Below are 15,508 nucleotides of genomic sequence, written 5' to 3'. Positions count from 1 at the left end.
AGGCACAGGATGAGTAGCATAGACAGACTGAAGAACGGTAGTGGCTCGAGGAATGGGGTACGCCGTGGAATCATCAGTGAGGTTGATAGAAGTTGGAGAAAGTACTATCACAAGGAAGTCCAGCAGAGATACCCAAGCAGCAGGTGAGGAAGTCCTAGGCAGGAGGGCCTTCCGAGGAGCAGATAGCCAAGACGCGGAGGAGCCTCCAAAGAGCGGGTACTCAGAGCATCTGAATGCCAGGAGGAGAGTCTGGAACAGAAGAGCCAAGTTAGAGTGGATTTAACAAGCAAGCAAACTCTTTGCTCACTCGTCTTAGCAATGGGCCAGTCAGTATAAGTACACTAGCGGTGCTGACATCATTGGGAGGGGATGCCCCCGAGGTTCCTGCCATGACATATACATAAGGAGGCCCTGCGTGTGTGCCTAGGTGATGCCAAAAGTAAGATGGCAGTCTGTGGTGCCCACTCTGACTCGGGGACGCCAGGTAAGTCGGCGTTGGTTGGCGGAGGCCGCCATTCTCCCAGTGATTGACGGTGCAGGGAAAAAAGAGGTGAGCATGAGAGGTCGCAGCCGTCTGCGACCAACGGGCGCAACAGGCTCTTTTCTAAATCATACTATTACACCAGCCCTTACTGAAAGTTTAATCATCCCTTGTAGGTCACTAGCAGATTAATTAGAGAATATACCTATAAATTTAAATTACTCTAATTTCAACTCCCTTAGCAACCTAAACTTAACTAGGAATTCAACAAAATTAAGATAAAAGCAACAGTCCAGCAGCAAGAGGGGGGCTTTCCAGTCTTTTGCATTGAGAGTCACATGTATGATTTTTTACCCACCGTTGAGAGGTCATATGTGTGCACCTAGTGCAAAGAACTCCTGGCTCTCAGAGAACAAGTCCGATCACTGGAGGCTAGAGTGACAGGCCTGAAGGAGCTGAGGCAGACAGAGAGGTACATTGATGAGACCTTCAGGGACATAGTAGCCAAGTCCCAAATCCAGTCTGGCAGCCCCAGTGCTGTCTTAGATCAGAAAGGTCTCCCAGTTGGAGAGCATTACCCTGGTGTACCAGGAAGTGATCCTGTAGCAAGGACAGGGGCGAATTGGCCTATCGGGGAATCGGGCTTCCCCCGGTGGGCCGGTCGCTCCCATCACATGATTATTTATTTATTTATTTATTTATTTTTAAACTTCCCAGCCAAAGACAAGAAGAGGGTCTGCTGGCGCTGTGGCCCGAAGAGAAACCTGCGGGCAGGGCCGGTGGAAGCACTAGGCCTGGGCCTGGGGTGCCGCGAGTAGTGGAATCCCGAGGCGAGCCAATGCCCACAGGCGCAGGGAGGCTCACTCGGCGCTGCGACAGGTAGATAGGCAGGGCCGTGGTGAGGCTCACGTTACCACGGCCCGAAGAAAAAGATCACGTTTAAATGCGTTGATGCTCCTCCTCCTTCCTGCCTGTGCTGCCCCGGAAGTAAACGTTGCCGGAGCCGCGTGGACAGGAAGGAGGAGGAGCATCAGCGCGTGCAGAAGAGGAGCAGCACTTGCACTTACAGGCCGCCGCGAATTCCAAGTCGCAGCGGCCCGAGAAGAGGAAGAGGCCCGGTAGCAGGGCCGCCGTGGCCCGAGAAGATCAGGGCCGCTGCAGAGCCCATCCTGCGGTGACCTGCGAAGAGGAGGCCCAGAGGTGAGAGAGAGGCTGAGGGTCTGTAGAGTGTGCATGTGTGCATATATGAGATGAGTTGAGAGATTGTGTGTGAGAGTGAGGACCTGAATGTTTGCAGAGACAGCATGTGAGATCCTCTGTGTGTGTGAGAGAGATAGTATGTGACAGTGAGAGCCTGTGTGTGTGTATGAATGATTTTCTGAGAGAGAGCATGTGCCAGTGAGAGACTGTGTGTATGAATGATTGTATGAGAGAGAGCATGTGCCAGTGAGAGCCTGTGTGTATGAATGATTGTATGAGAGAGAGCATGTGCCAGTGAGAGCCTGTGTGTATGAATGATTGTATGAGAGAGAGCATGTGCCAGTGAGAGACTGTGTGTATGAATGATTGTATGAGAGAGAGCATGTGCCAGTGAGAGACTGTGTGTATGAATGATTGTATGAGACAGCATGTGCCAGTGAGAGCCTGTGTGTGTGAATGATTGTATGAGAGAGAGCATGTGCCAGTGAGAGCCTGTGTGTATGAATGATTGTATGAGAGAGAGCATGTGCCAGTGAGAGACTGTGTGTATGAATGATTGTATGAGAGAGAGCATGTGCCAGTGAGAGCCTGTGTGTATGAATGATTGTATGAGACAGCATGTGCCAGTGAGAGCCTGTGTGTATGAATGATTGTATGAGAGAGAGCATGTGCCAGTGAGAGCCTGTGTGTATGAATGATTGTATGAGACAGCATGTGCCAGTGAGAGCCTGTGTGTATGAATGATTGTATGAGAGAGAGCATGTGCCAGTGAGAGCCTGTGTGTATGAATGATTGTATGAGAGAGAGCCTGTGTGTGTGTGAGAGAGAGAAATCCATGTGAGAATGAGAACCTGACTGTGTGTTGAGGGAAGAAGATGGAGAGAAAAGAAACAGAAAAAAAGACAATATAAAAGGAATTGGCAAAAAAAAATAAGAAATGGAAGGTGGAAAAAAAAAGCCTTTGACCAACCAAATAGAAAACTCAGATCAGACAGCAAAGGTAAAAAAAAATAAATTTACTTTTTAGTGATTGGCACATGTAATCTTTGGGAATGTGCAAGAATAGCACTTTCTCTATGGCGGATCTCACAATGTTCTATGCTGCAGGCAGCGGTGGTCGAGCGGCTAGGTCGGCGTTTTGTTTTCAAAAGACCGCCTGGAGATCGCGCTGTGATTTAAATCCCCTCCTGGTCGCGTCTCAGATGACGTCGGATGCTGTGCGCCTGGGGTCGGAGCGGCTGTGATTTCGGCGGTGGTGGTGAGTGCTTTCTTTGTGGCCACGTGGCTGGCGGTGGTAGGGTTGGTTGCAATTAGATTATTGCAACGCCATACTTCTGGGACTTCCATCTTCATACACAAAACCGCTTCAGATGGTACAAAACACAGCGGCTAGAATCCTTACAAATTCCAAAAGAAGAGACCACATCTCACCCATCTTAAAAAATCTTCACGGGCTCCCCATCCAAGCCAGAATCCTCTACAAAACTATCACCATCATCTACAAGTCAATCCATCATTACACCTCCCTGGACCTTCAATATCCGCTCAGCCTTCATATCTCTCAAAGACCAACCAGAGAAGTCCACCGTGGGTCCCTTCAGGTACCGAACACAAAATCCACACGACACACAGCGGCAAGAGATCGGGCTTTCTCGACAGCCGGACCCTCACTTTGGAACTCCATCCCCACTAATCTGCACCTAGAACCCTGCCTACCAACCTTCCGCAAAAGATTGAAGACTTGGCTTTTCAAACAAGCCTTCCCGGACAACTCATAACCACCTCCAACTCCTGTAACAATGTTACTGTAAATATTCATTAAGTTATTTATCTTATCCCCATGCAATTCTTTTTACTTCCCCCTGTTCCTCTTTTTTTCTCTCTCCCAGTTATTCCACCCCTGGTTTTTTGTAACTGCTTCCCCTTTGCACCAGTTTAGTTCTACTGTTCTATGCACCCCTTGTTTCTATGTAAACCAGCATGATGTGACTTGTTCATGAATGCCGGTATATAAAAAACCTAAATAAAAATAAAATAAATGTACGAGATCAGCATGGAGAAAGTGGAAGCCCACGGGGCCTGCACAGAGGAGGCAGCAGAATGGGCTTCAGTGTCAGTAGCAGCAATCGGCACCTCCCCAATAGCCACACGGCAGCAGTGACAGTGGCAGCAGAGGAATGAGAGAGGTTCCGAGGTTGCTGGTAAAAGAAAGAGAGAGGGTCTGCTTTTAGTGTGTGCATGTGTATGAATGGGACTCTGCCTGGGGGTGTATGTGTGTAAATGCATGGGTGCCTGCCTGGGGGTCTGTGTGTGTGAGAATGAATTGGTGCCTGCCTGGAGGATGGGAAGGGAGTGGTGTGAAAATGAATGGGAGCCTGCCTGGGGGGTCAGTGTGTGTGTGTGAGAATGACTGGGAGCTTGCCTGGGTGTGTGTGTTTGTGTGGGAGCCAGTGAGTGTGAGAGCATGAGTGTGTATGAGAAAATCCAAGGGAGTAAAAGTTTGTGTGTGGAGGGGAAGAGAGTGTCTTAGAGCCTAAGAGTGTGTCAGTGTCTGTGAGAGCGAGAGTTATGGTGGGTATAAGAGCATGAATGTGTATGTATGTGACAGTGTATGTGTGAGAGAGAATGGACATGTGAGTATGTGTGAGAGAGAGAGGATAACCTCCTAATCCTCGACAATATTAGGGTGACTGGAAATCAAGAGCTCCCACAGAAGGGGACAGCAGGGGCTTTTTAAAATTCTTATTAGTTTTAATTATTGAATATTATTTGATGTCTGCTTTTTTTGAAATATTTTATTGGTGTTATATACAAATTTTTGAAAATTCCCCTGAGTTAAATTACTGGAGGTTCTATTCATCAGCAGTTTTGAAATATATATTTTTAGTATGATTTTCCTATTGTGATGTTTTATAGTTCTTGATTTTATTGTTTGATGTTTTATGAGGAATGATGGTATTTTCTGTTTTTCCATTGCTGCATTATATTTATTTTATTTTATTTATTTATTTAACATTTTTCTATACCGACATTCGCACGAGACATCACATCGGTTTCCAGATAACAGCAAATTCAGCCAACAGGGCTTTACATTGTAACTGATATTATAACTGGGGGGGAGGGGAGGGGAGGGAAGGGGGGCAGGGCAGTAACTTGGAACTAAATGAGTATGCTGGGAACAGAGGGGGGGGATAAGGGGGATTATTTACAAAAAGCAGGAGTTATTTACATTCTGTATACATTCTAATATGTACATTCAATATACACGGAGGGGGAGTGGGGGGGCTAGGTTAGAGAGGGATGGGAGGTGGGGGGGTGAGAAAGGGGTGATAGTGAGGATGGGCTAGGGGGTGGAGGGGGAGGAAAGTCTAACTTGTTGTGATTTCCAGTTCAATTTGTCTGTGCATTTCTGTGTATATTTTATGGTCCCTTTATTCTGAATTTGGTGACTCACCAAATTGTATGTGTAATTGGGTACCCATGGGCCAGTATGGAGAACCCCCCCCCCCGGGCCACTATTTTCCCACAATCCGCCCCTGAGCAAGGACCTGCTCTCCAGGTGATGCATTGTCCTCTCGCTCTGAGGACAAGTCTCCCAGGGCTCCTGGGAGACTTGTCTTTTTATGCTCATCTGTCTTTTTATGCTCATCTGTGCCCACACTTGCATCAGATTTCCTGCATAAAGGTCTTTTGCTCTGTTTCCTGCCAGGATCGCAAAGAAGTGGTGTAGAGCAAAGCAGCCGATCTGGCATAGCTGTGTCTACAAACGAACGGCTTGTAAGCAAGGCAGAATGTCAAATCTTAACAGGGCTGAAGGCAACGGTTTTTCCTTATGTGAGTTTTCAAATTTAAAAAAAAGAAAATGTCAGAGTTAAGGCGCTTTACTGTATTTGCTGCTGGAGACTCAGTGTGTCCTCCTGCAATAGGCACAAGAGTAGATGCACTCCACAGAGCAAGTACCTTGCATGCATGCACAGCCATCATATAATTAGATCAAGTAGAAGGGAAACCATCACCCTCTTTGTACCCCTTTCATGCAGTGATTAAGAATATTTTGTAGCTGTAGCAGTGCAGTAATCAATGTGGCAGGTGACAGGAACAGTTCGGCAGAATGGATGGGCCCAACTGGTCTGTTCTGCTATCACCAATTATGTAGCTGTGTTCCCTCTTCTGATTTTGACATTGAAGTAGCAGTCCCAGGTCATGTTTGTACTCATCCAGCCGGCAGCTGGAGGAAATAAAAATCATTAGCAGTAGCTGTTCTGTCTGGTTTCTATTCAACCTCCAAAGATGCATAGTTATGGAAGGGCCCCAATTGTTCCCCCCTAACATTATTACACCTTAGTGCAGAGGAATATTAAGTCAATATTAATAATTTGACATGGGCTTCAAGAGGAGAAAACAGGAACAAAACAAGGCCCATCCCCAATAAAAGGGGACCTTGGATTTATTTATTTATTTATTTGAGTGTTTTATATAACCGTCATTCCACGAAGAACAAAAAAAAAAAAAGCCTCATAAATTAGTTTGACACGCAAAGATCTGAGGACACGAACCACAAAAGCGGGAACAGGGGATTACGAAATAGGCTCAGCTAATACACTTCAGAAAAAAAAAAAGGAGCACCGCTGTGTTAATTATGAAAAGTTATAGCAGAGGAAAGTTAAATACATTTAGGAAGTGTGTCAGCTAGCGGAGAATGATTACTACCTTTTACTGTAATTGTGGTCTCGGGAAGGTGGCTGGCTTAGGCACGGACCCTTCTGGATTGCTGATCACGTGACCAGTCTTATAATTATCCATTGTGACTCCGGAACACCGTTCTCCATTAAAACCAACTCACCCCAGCACTGCTGGAAGAGGGAAGGTCTGAACGCCATTGTTCCAGAGAACACCAATCTGTGAATCATCACAACACATTAATAATGCTGAGAATGTATAACATTACCATAATGATTATAATTAGTGCCGTTGTAGAGCACTTTTGTCCAAGGCGCTGTAAAACATTTAACAAGGGACACACATTTTCAGGCAAGGGGGGGGGGGAGAGTACATTCTTCTAATTAGGTGGTTTCCAAAGAAGTGGGGGGGGTTTCTGACAGGTGCCAGAATGTTACAAACTGAAGTGGAATTCAGCCCCCAACCCTGGCATTAGTACCCACGGTTTTGAGAAAATTGCCCGGAAATCCTTAAGATTCGGAGAACAGACAAAATCATATTGTCCCAGAAACAGAGACAGATCACACGGCCTATCTAGCCCGCCCGTCGCTACAACTCCTGTGTGGTACCGTGAGCAGTCTCGGGATGGCCACAGAGCAGACTCGGGTTGGATTCTGGTAAAAAAAAAAAAAAAAAAATCTTTCAAAAACGTTTTTATTAGTGACAAGAAACAAGAATGTAAACAGCTCTGCTTTCCTTCGCAGTTCCAAACACAAAGACGGTGATGAAAATTACAGTTCAGTAGCTTTCTGTATTCTCTCCCCGGGGCCTCCTTTTCCCTTCTGGGCCTAGCTGGTTATCCTCCTGCTGTTACGGTCGTGGACCCTTGGGCCGGCTCAGGCAGTACTTCATCATATTTATCCGCTTGATCTCATAACATATATGTAAGTTTTTTCATTTAAGCAATTTCTGCCACCTTAATCTTCCAACATCAGTTTGTAGGCGATCTCTTCCACAAATGAACCACAGTTAGATGGGCTGCATGCAAAAGACGACCAACCAACTTTCAATTTCCTCGCAGACTGGACCTGTCATGCCAATACCCCGTAAGACAGAGGGCAGGATTTGGTATCAACCTTTGAACACAAATTTCCTCAATACGGCTCGCTAGTTCTGCCAAAAGGACTTGCACATAACAACATTCCCACCACATGTGTATATATATGTTCCATCTCAGCCACAGCCTCTCCAACATTCTTTCCATAGCTCATTGAATTCCGTAAGGAAGATAGGGCATCCTAGTAGAGAGGCTGCAATAAATGCCAAAAGGGACCAGGTGCCTTTAAGTAAAGTGCAGAAAGATTCCACATTACCCCCGTCAACTGATGAGCAGGTTGTTAATACAAACAAGAAACATACTTTGAAATGTCTATATACAAATACTAGAAGTCTAAAATATAAATGGGAGAGATAGTGTGATTAGCACTGGATGAAGAGGTTGATATAATTGGCATCTCAGAGACCTGGTGGAAGGAGGCTAACCAATGGGACATTGATACCAGGGTACAAATAATATCAAAATGATAGGATGGATCAAACTGGTGGACGGGTGGCACTATATGTTAAAGAGAGCATTGAGGCAAACAGGATAAAAGTTCTGCAGGAAACAAAATGCAATGTTGAATCTTTGATAGAAATTCCAGACGAAAAAAGGAATAAAATAGTAATTGGGGGTTATTACCGTCCACCTGGCCAGAATGAAATAACAGACATTGAAATGCTAAAAGAAATTAGGGAAGCTAACAAAAATCAACAGCACAATAATAATGGGTGATTTAAATTATCCCAGTATTGACTGGGTGAATGTTACATCAGGACATTCTAGAGAGGTAAAGTTCCTAGATGAAATAAATGCTTCATGAAACAGCTGGTACAAGAACCAACAAAAGGAGAAACTATTTTAGACTTAATCCTAAATGGAACACAGGATTTGGTGTGAGATGTAACAATGTTGGAGCCACTTGGCAACAGTGATCACATCATTATCAAATTTGACTTAACTGGAGGGAACGCAAAAAAATCTACTATGACAGCATTTAATTTTCAAAAAGGTGACTATGATAAAATGTGGAAAATGGTTAAGAAAAAACTGAAAGGAGCAACTGCAAAGATTAAGAGCTTAGCTCAGGCACAGATATTGTTTAAAAAGACCATCTTGGAAGCCCAGAACAAATGTATTCCATGCATCACTGACTCTCACTCCCCCACCCCTCCCCAATCCCTTCCCCCCACCCAACCTCACCCTTTCCTTCTCCCTCTGGACATACCAGGCTAATAACTGCCTAGGATAAACCTATGTTTTTGTATCTTACAGTTTTTGTTGATTTATATATTTTTCTCTCTCTAATTGTTTCTTAGTTTAAACTCTGTACTGTCTTCCATTGCCCAGGTTTTATGCTCCCTGTTTAATGTAACTTTACTTTCTACCTTGATGTTAATTGGTTTCCCCTCAGTTACATTGTAAACCGGTACGATAAGACCTAGTCTTGAGCATCGGTATAGGAAAAGAAATTAAATAAATAAATAAATTAGAAAAAGTGGAAAGAAGGCTAAACGACTACTGGCATGGTTGAAAGGTGAGTTGAGAGATACTATAATATGTAAAGGAACATCTTTCAAGAAATGGAAAAGGGATCCAAATGAAGAAAACAGGAAACAGCATAAGCACTGGCAAGTCAGATGCAAAGCATTAATAGGAAGGCAAAGACAGAATTTGAAAAGAAGCTTGCCATGGAAGCAAAAACTCATAATACAATTTTTTTCAGGTACATTTGAGGTAGAAAACCTGTGAGGGAATCAGTTTGACCATTAGATGATCAAGAGGAAAAAAGGAGCACTTAGGGATGTCAAAGTCAGCAGAGAGACTAAATGAATTCTTTACTTTAGAATTCTCTGAGGAAGACGTTAGAGATATACCCATGCCAGAAATGATATGCAAAGGTGATGATTCAGAGGAACTGAAATAAATCTCAGTGAACCTGGAAGATGTGCTAGGGCAAATTGACAAACTAAAGAGTAGCAAATCACCTGGACCAGTTTTATAGTTTTGAGGTGTTGGAGTGGATTCTTGGGTACTGTGGAGATGACCACGCCCACGGGGAGGAGCCCCGTGAGGAACCACAGTACTAGGCTAGACTAGAGACGCACAAACACAGAGATTCATCTTTTATTATACAGCTGGATGATACCACCAGAGGTGGCAGTAGTGAGGTGATGCAGAGGTAGCAGTCCAGGGACCCTCGGCAGAGAGGACCCGTCTCACAGAGATAGTATAGGGAGATCCGGATGCAGGTTCCCAGTGCAGCCGAGCTGTAGGTATTGTCTCATCTCATTCTCAGTCTGTTAGATTACTCACTAAGGGCCTCATTTTCAAAGCACTTTACCGCGTGCGATAAATTCGCGAATCGCGTTAACAGCTGTTAACGCGATTCGCGAATGCAAATTAGTCATTTGGTATTCAGGGGGCGGAGTTGGGGCGGAGCATATGTAAAGCGGGAACCTGTGTATCGTGTGCGGCGAAACAACCACAGTGGTAGCGCGGCTGCTATCGCGGATTTTAACTACAACTCCAACTTCGCGTTATGGACTGCGCTACGGGCCAGAAAAGGATTATCGCCATCCACGGTAGTTCCAGAGGGGGGGGGGGGGGGGGGGGGGAGAGAGAGAGAGAGAGAGAGAGAGAGAGAGAGAGAGAGAGAGAGAGACTTACTATAGTGCCTATGCCCTACATAGGTATTTGAATCCCTATGGGAGGGCTACCTACTAACTCGGGGTGGGGATTAGGTATGAGTGTCGGGGGTTGGGGGCCACTTTTGCATTCCACATGAGACCTACTGACAGAACAGTGGTCTCTAGTGCAGATTTGCTGGCCGTCGGAGTGAGGACGCTCACACCAAGAAGTGGTTTGGGCAACGTTCTCTCCACCTAGCTTGATGGACACTCTACCTGGGCAACAACATGCTAGGTGGAGAAAATGTTGGCCAAATCTCCGCTTGGAGTGAGCGTCCTCACTCCGACGGCCAGCAAATCTGCACTAGAGACCACTGTTCTGTCAGTAGGTCTCATGTGGAATGCAAAAGTGGCCCCCAACCCCCGACACTCATACCTAATCCCCACCCCGAGTTAGTAGGTAGCCCTCCCATAGGGATTCAAATACCTATGTAGGGCATAGGCACTATAGTAAGGCGCTCTCTCTCTCTCTCTCTCTCTCTCTCTCTCTCTCTCTCTCTCTCTCTCTCTCTCTCTCTCTCTCTCTCTCTCTCTCTCTCTCTCTCTCTCTCTCTCTCAACAGGCTGTCTGGGACTATCTCAAAAAAGTGCCAAATATCGTGCACCATCGCGTGCGGCGCTAATGTTTTCGCGAATGGCGAAAACATCGCCGCACACGATGTTTCCCCACTGCACGAAAGAAGCCTCATTTGCATTGGTAACGCCCCCTAATGCGTTACCAATGCGATATTGGAAAATAAGGCCCTAAGTTGGTAGCTGTATAGGTGGAGATCCCAGCAGGCAGAAGTAGTTGAATACAGGCACCGAGCCAGGGAGAGCAGGCCCTCGAAGAGCGAGTACCTGATCCCAGATAGGCACCTGAATGAAAGCAAAGGGCCCCCGAGGAGGGGTACCCAGGTTAGAGAAATACCCCGAAGGGCAGAGAGAGCTTCCAGCGGCAGCAAGGAAGCGGCAGAGTAGCTCAGACCGGAGTCTTTCCATCCATTCACGATCCTTGCTAACTCGATTTGTTAGCAAATGAAGGGCAGGCTAAATACCAGGATGGCGTGACATCACTCGAGGGGGACGCCCCCAAGGTTCCCGCCATGACGTGGATAAAAACGTGGGTGGCGTGCACGCGCACCCTAGGAGGACCTTAGGAGAAACATGGCGTGAGGCTTTGCCATAGCCATTCTGGAGACGCCGGGGAGAGCGGCATGCAGACGCGGCGGTGGCCATCTTCCCAAGGCTAGCGGGGAGAGCAGAGAGAAAGGTGAGGCACAAAGGTCGAAGCTGTCTGAGACCGACGGACGCAACAACCAGATATTATACATCCCAGAGTGCTAAAAGAACTGAGTAATGAAACTGCAAATCTGCTATTGGGAATTTGTAAATTATCAATAACATCATCTGTGGTACCTGAAGACTGAAGAGTTGCCAATGTAACACTAATTTTTAAAAAGGGATCAAGGAGTGATCCAGGAAACTACAGACCAGTGAGTCTGACATCTGTGTCAGGCAAAATAGTAGAAACTATCATAAAGAACAAAACTGCTGAACATATAGATAAGCAGAGTTTAATGGGACAAAGCCAACATGGATTTAGCCAAGGGTTGCCTCACAAATTTGCTACATTTTTGAGGGCATAAATAAACGTGAATAAAGGTGAGCCAGTTGATACAGTGTATCTGGATTTCCAGAAAGCATTTGACAAAGTCCCTTATGAGAGATTTCTTAGGAAATTAGTGTCATGGGATAGGGGGCAGTGTCCTATTATGGATTTCCCACTGGTTAAATTAAAAGATAGAAAATAGAGAGTAGGGCTAAATGGTAAATTTTCCCAATGGAATAAGGTGAACAGTGGAGTGTCCCAGGGATCTGTTCTAGGATTGTTGCTTTTTAATATATTTATAAATGACCTGGAAATGGGAACAATAAAGAGGTTATCAATTTTGCAGATGACATAAAATTATTCAAAGTTATCAAATCACAAGAGGTTTGTGAGAAATTGCAAGGAGACATTGCAAACCTGGGAGACTTGGCATGCAAATGGCAAATGAAATTTAATGTGGCAAGTGCAAAATGATGCACTTAGAGAAGAGTAACCCAAATTATAGCTATAAAATGCAAGGTTCCACAATGGGAGTCACCACTCAGGAAAAGGATCCAGGTGTCATCATTGAAAATACATTGAAATCTTCTGCTCAGTGTGCAGCAGCAGCCAAGAAAGCAAATAGAAAGCTCAGGATTATTAGGAAAGGAAGGAGAATATCATAATGCCTCTGTATCACTCCATGGTGCAACCTCATCTTGAGTACTGTGTGCAGTTCTGGTCACCGCATCTCAAGAAAGATATAGCAGAATTAGAAAAGTTACAGAGAAGGGCAAACAAGATGATAAAGGGGATGGAACAATTCCCCTATGAGGAAAGGCTAAAGAGGTTAGGACTCTTCAGCTTGTGGAAGAGACGGCTGAGGGGAGATTTCATAGAGGTCTATATTATAATGAGTGGAATGGAACAAGTAAACATTAATCAGTTGTATACTCTTTCCAAAAGTATAAAAAAACAGGGGACACACAATGAAGTTACTAGGGAATACATTTAAAACTAAAAAGAGAAAATATATGTTTACTCAATACATAATTAAGCTCTGGAATTAATTGCTAGAGGATGTGGTGAAAGCTATTAATGTAGCTGCATTTAAAAAAAGGTTTGGACAAGTTCCTGGAGGAAAAGTCCATTAATCATTATTAAAGTGGAGTTGCAGAAATCCGCTGCTTATTCTTGGGATAAGTAGCTTGGAATCTCTCTACCCTTTAGGATCCTGTCAGGCACTTGTGATCTGGCTTGGCCACTGTTGGAAACAGGATGCTGGGCTTGATGGACCCTTGGTCTGACCCAGTATGGTAAGCTTTATGTGCTTATGTTCTAAAACTGCTTTCTAGAGATGTGAATCAGAACCGAAATCGGTTCCGGATTCGTGGACTATCGGGAAATTATTTTTCCCGCGGTCCAATCGTTGGGGTTTTTTTTATCGGCTGCGCCGAGCTGATAACCCAAAAACACAGCTCGACCCTTTAAAATTAATTCTTTAATATCCCCCACCCTCTGGACCTCTCCAAACCCCCCCAAAATGTTTTTAAGTACCTGGGTGTCCCGGGAGTGTTCTCCCGCTCTCGGGCCGTCAGCTGCCAGTAAAGAAAATGGCGCCGATGGCCCTTTGCCCTTAGTATGTGACAGGACATCCGTGCCATTGGCCGGCCCCTGTCACATGGCAGGAGCAATGGACGGCCGGCGCTAGGATATTAAGTCAGAGGGTGTACAGAAAAGCAGTTTTTTCTGCTTTTCTGTACACTTTTCTGGGTTGTTTAGAACTTAATGCCTACCTTTGGGCAGGTATTAATTTCTGACAGTAACATTTATTTTATTTACAATTTTATTTATAAAATTGTATATACCGTCGTTTAGAGTGGTTCCATCACAACGGTTTACAGTCATAAAACAATACCATAAAAGTCAAGAAAACTTAAAAGAACAATTCTTAACTATAAGTTACACTTCAAATCACAAAAAAGCATAAAAAAGCATATTGTAAAAATAATTAAGTATAACAATGCATCAAATGTAAAAAAATAAATAGTTAAAAAAACTGAGAAAAGGCAGGATAATAAAACCTAATACTAAACATAAAGTTGTAGCTGGATAAACCATCTACTTCTGCTGGTTGTATTCCTCATAGGCTTTGCGGAAAAGCCATGTTTTTAGGTCTTTTTTAAACATTTTATCAATCTGCTGCAATCTGATATTTTCAGGCTTGGCCGCACATTTTACTTTCAGTATCCCGGGCGACTAACTAATAGGCTCATCAACCTGCATTTGCATGTGATGAGCGCTATCAGTTTTCAGGGGGTTGGCCGTGCGTTTTCGAGGCGCTATTACCCCTTACAGTATAAGGGCTAATAAGAGCGCCTCGAAAACACGCGGCTAAACGGATGTTAAACGGTGCGCTCGGCCGAGTGCACCGTACGGTATCAGCCTGATTGTGAGCAAACGGAAGAAGTGTCTGGACCCTTGCTACTCAGGTGGGCAGGTACCTTAGAGACTTCTTGTACTTCTAACTCTGCTTGGAAGTTCCTCCCTGCTTAGTGTCTGCTTTAGCCTCTAATGCTGGCTGAGTTACAAGGTTGATGTCCATGGCCTGACTTCATTGGCATTGGTAATCTCTGGCCAAATGCCCTCTCTTTCCACAGCTGAAACAAGCTGAGGAGCCTGGTGGCTGAATACGGCGGCGGCAGAGCTGTTCTGCTCCGCGGACTGTTGTTGGGGGTCCTGTATTTTTACTGCCACAATAGGGAGCCTGGGCAGGTTGTCTTTCCAACCTCTGCAATAATTCTGGCAGGAATTGAGCCCCCATGGAAAGCGTGAGCCCTGGATGCCAACACACCCAGCTCTGCGAGGGCTGGTCCAGCCTATCCAAGAACTGCTGCAGGAGGAAAAGGCTGTGTGGTGTTTCCCCAGGTTGGATGCTACCCTTTTAGATCTGTTGTTGGTAGGCTTCCATTGTATCACTTGCTCTTTCCAGGATGGTGGTCTTGACAGCAGAATAGTTGGTTCTCCCATTAGGATTGGCTGCTTGGCTCTTGCTGCTGACTAGATTTGCTAAGGATGTGGTTTAGCTGGTTTCCCTGTCAGGCAGGCAGTCCTTTCCAAATTCTTCGGAGTCTTCACCCACCTTCATCTTAAACAGAACCAGAGGTGAGGGCACACTTGCATTAGGATGGTTTGCATTGCTTGAGCCAACTGGTTGAGTGCCGTCTGCTGCTGTCCCAGCAATGCCAGCTGCTGGCCAAACTATTCAGTCAAGGGATGCACCGCTTCCAAGGTTTAGGTTGCCCTTCAATGAGGGCTTGTATCACCTGCTCCATGCTAGCCTACTGGCTCCTGGTAACTCAAATGATGTCGGGAAGGCTCTGCTTGTTCAGAAGTATATATGCAAACACACAAAAATATCCTGTTTGGCTCTGAATAACTATATATATATATATATATATATATATATATATATATATATATATATATATATATGACCCTCTCTCCAGGCAGATCTATCCTCTTTAGCCTGCTATAAATGAATTTCTTGGGTGCTGCTAGAAAAGAAAGGTGGCCCCAAAAGCAGGAGGAGGAAAAAAATGTCCCTTTTTTTTAATATCTTTTGGCATGGTTTTTTGTCTGTGCCAAGCTTAGCGCAGAGATCCCTAAACTGACACCATGTGTGGCACCGTGCACAGTCTCGGGGTAGCCACAGACTCAGGCTGAACTCTGGCAAAAATCTCTCATAAACTTCATTAATCAAAAAGCAAGAACACACACAACTCCTCTTTCCTCTGCAGTTCCAAACAG

At 45.0% G+C, this 15,508-nt stretch overlaps 1 protein-coding gene across 1 annotated transcript in view; it reads left to right on the top strand.

Moving 5' to 3' along the window:
• The window catches only part of UPRT (uracil phosphoribosyltransferase homolog), a 59,591-nt gene that overhangs the window by 5,119 nt on the left and 38,964 nt on the right, over positions 1 to 15,508 (top strand). Inside the window, exon 2 of the mRNA XM_029607660.1 lies at positions 5,391 to 5,515. Coding sequence (XP_029463520.1) covers positions 5,514 to 5,515 — 2 coding nt within the window. The 5' untranslated portion in view covers positions 5,391 to 5,513. The remainder of the gene's footprint in view (positions 1 to 5,390; positions 5,516 to 15,508) is intronic.

Source organism: Rhinatrema bivittatum, chromosome 6, assembly GCF_901001135.1.
Source record: "Rhinatrema bivittatum chromosome 6, aRhiBiv1.1, whole genome shotgun sequence".
Classification (NCBI taxonomy): domain Eukaryota; kingdom Metazoa; phylum Chordata; class Amphibia; order Gymnophiona; family Rhinatrematidae; genus Rhinatrema; species Rhinatrema bivittatum.
This window is presented reverse-complemented; position numbering and strand designations above follow the sequence as displayed.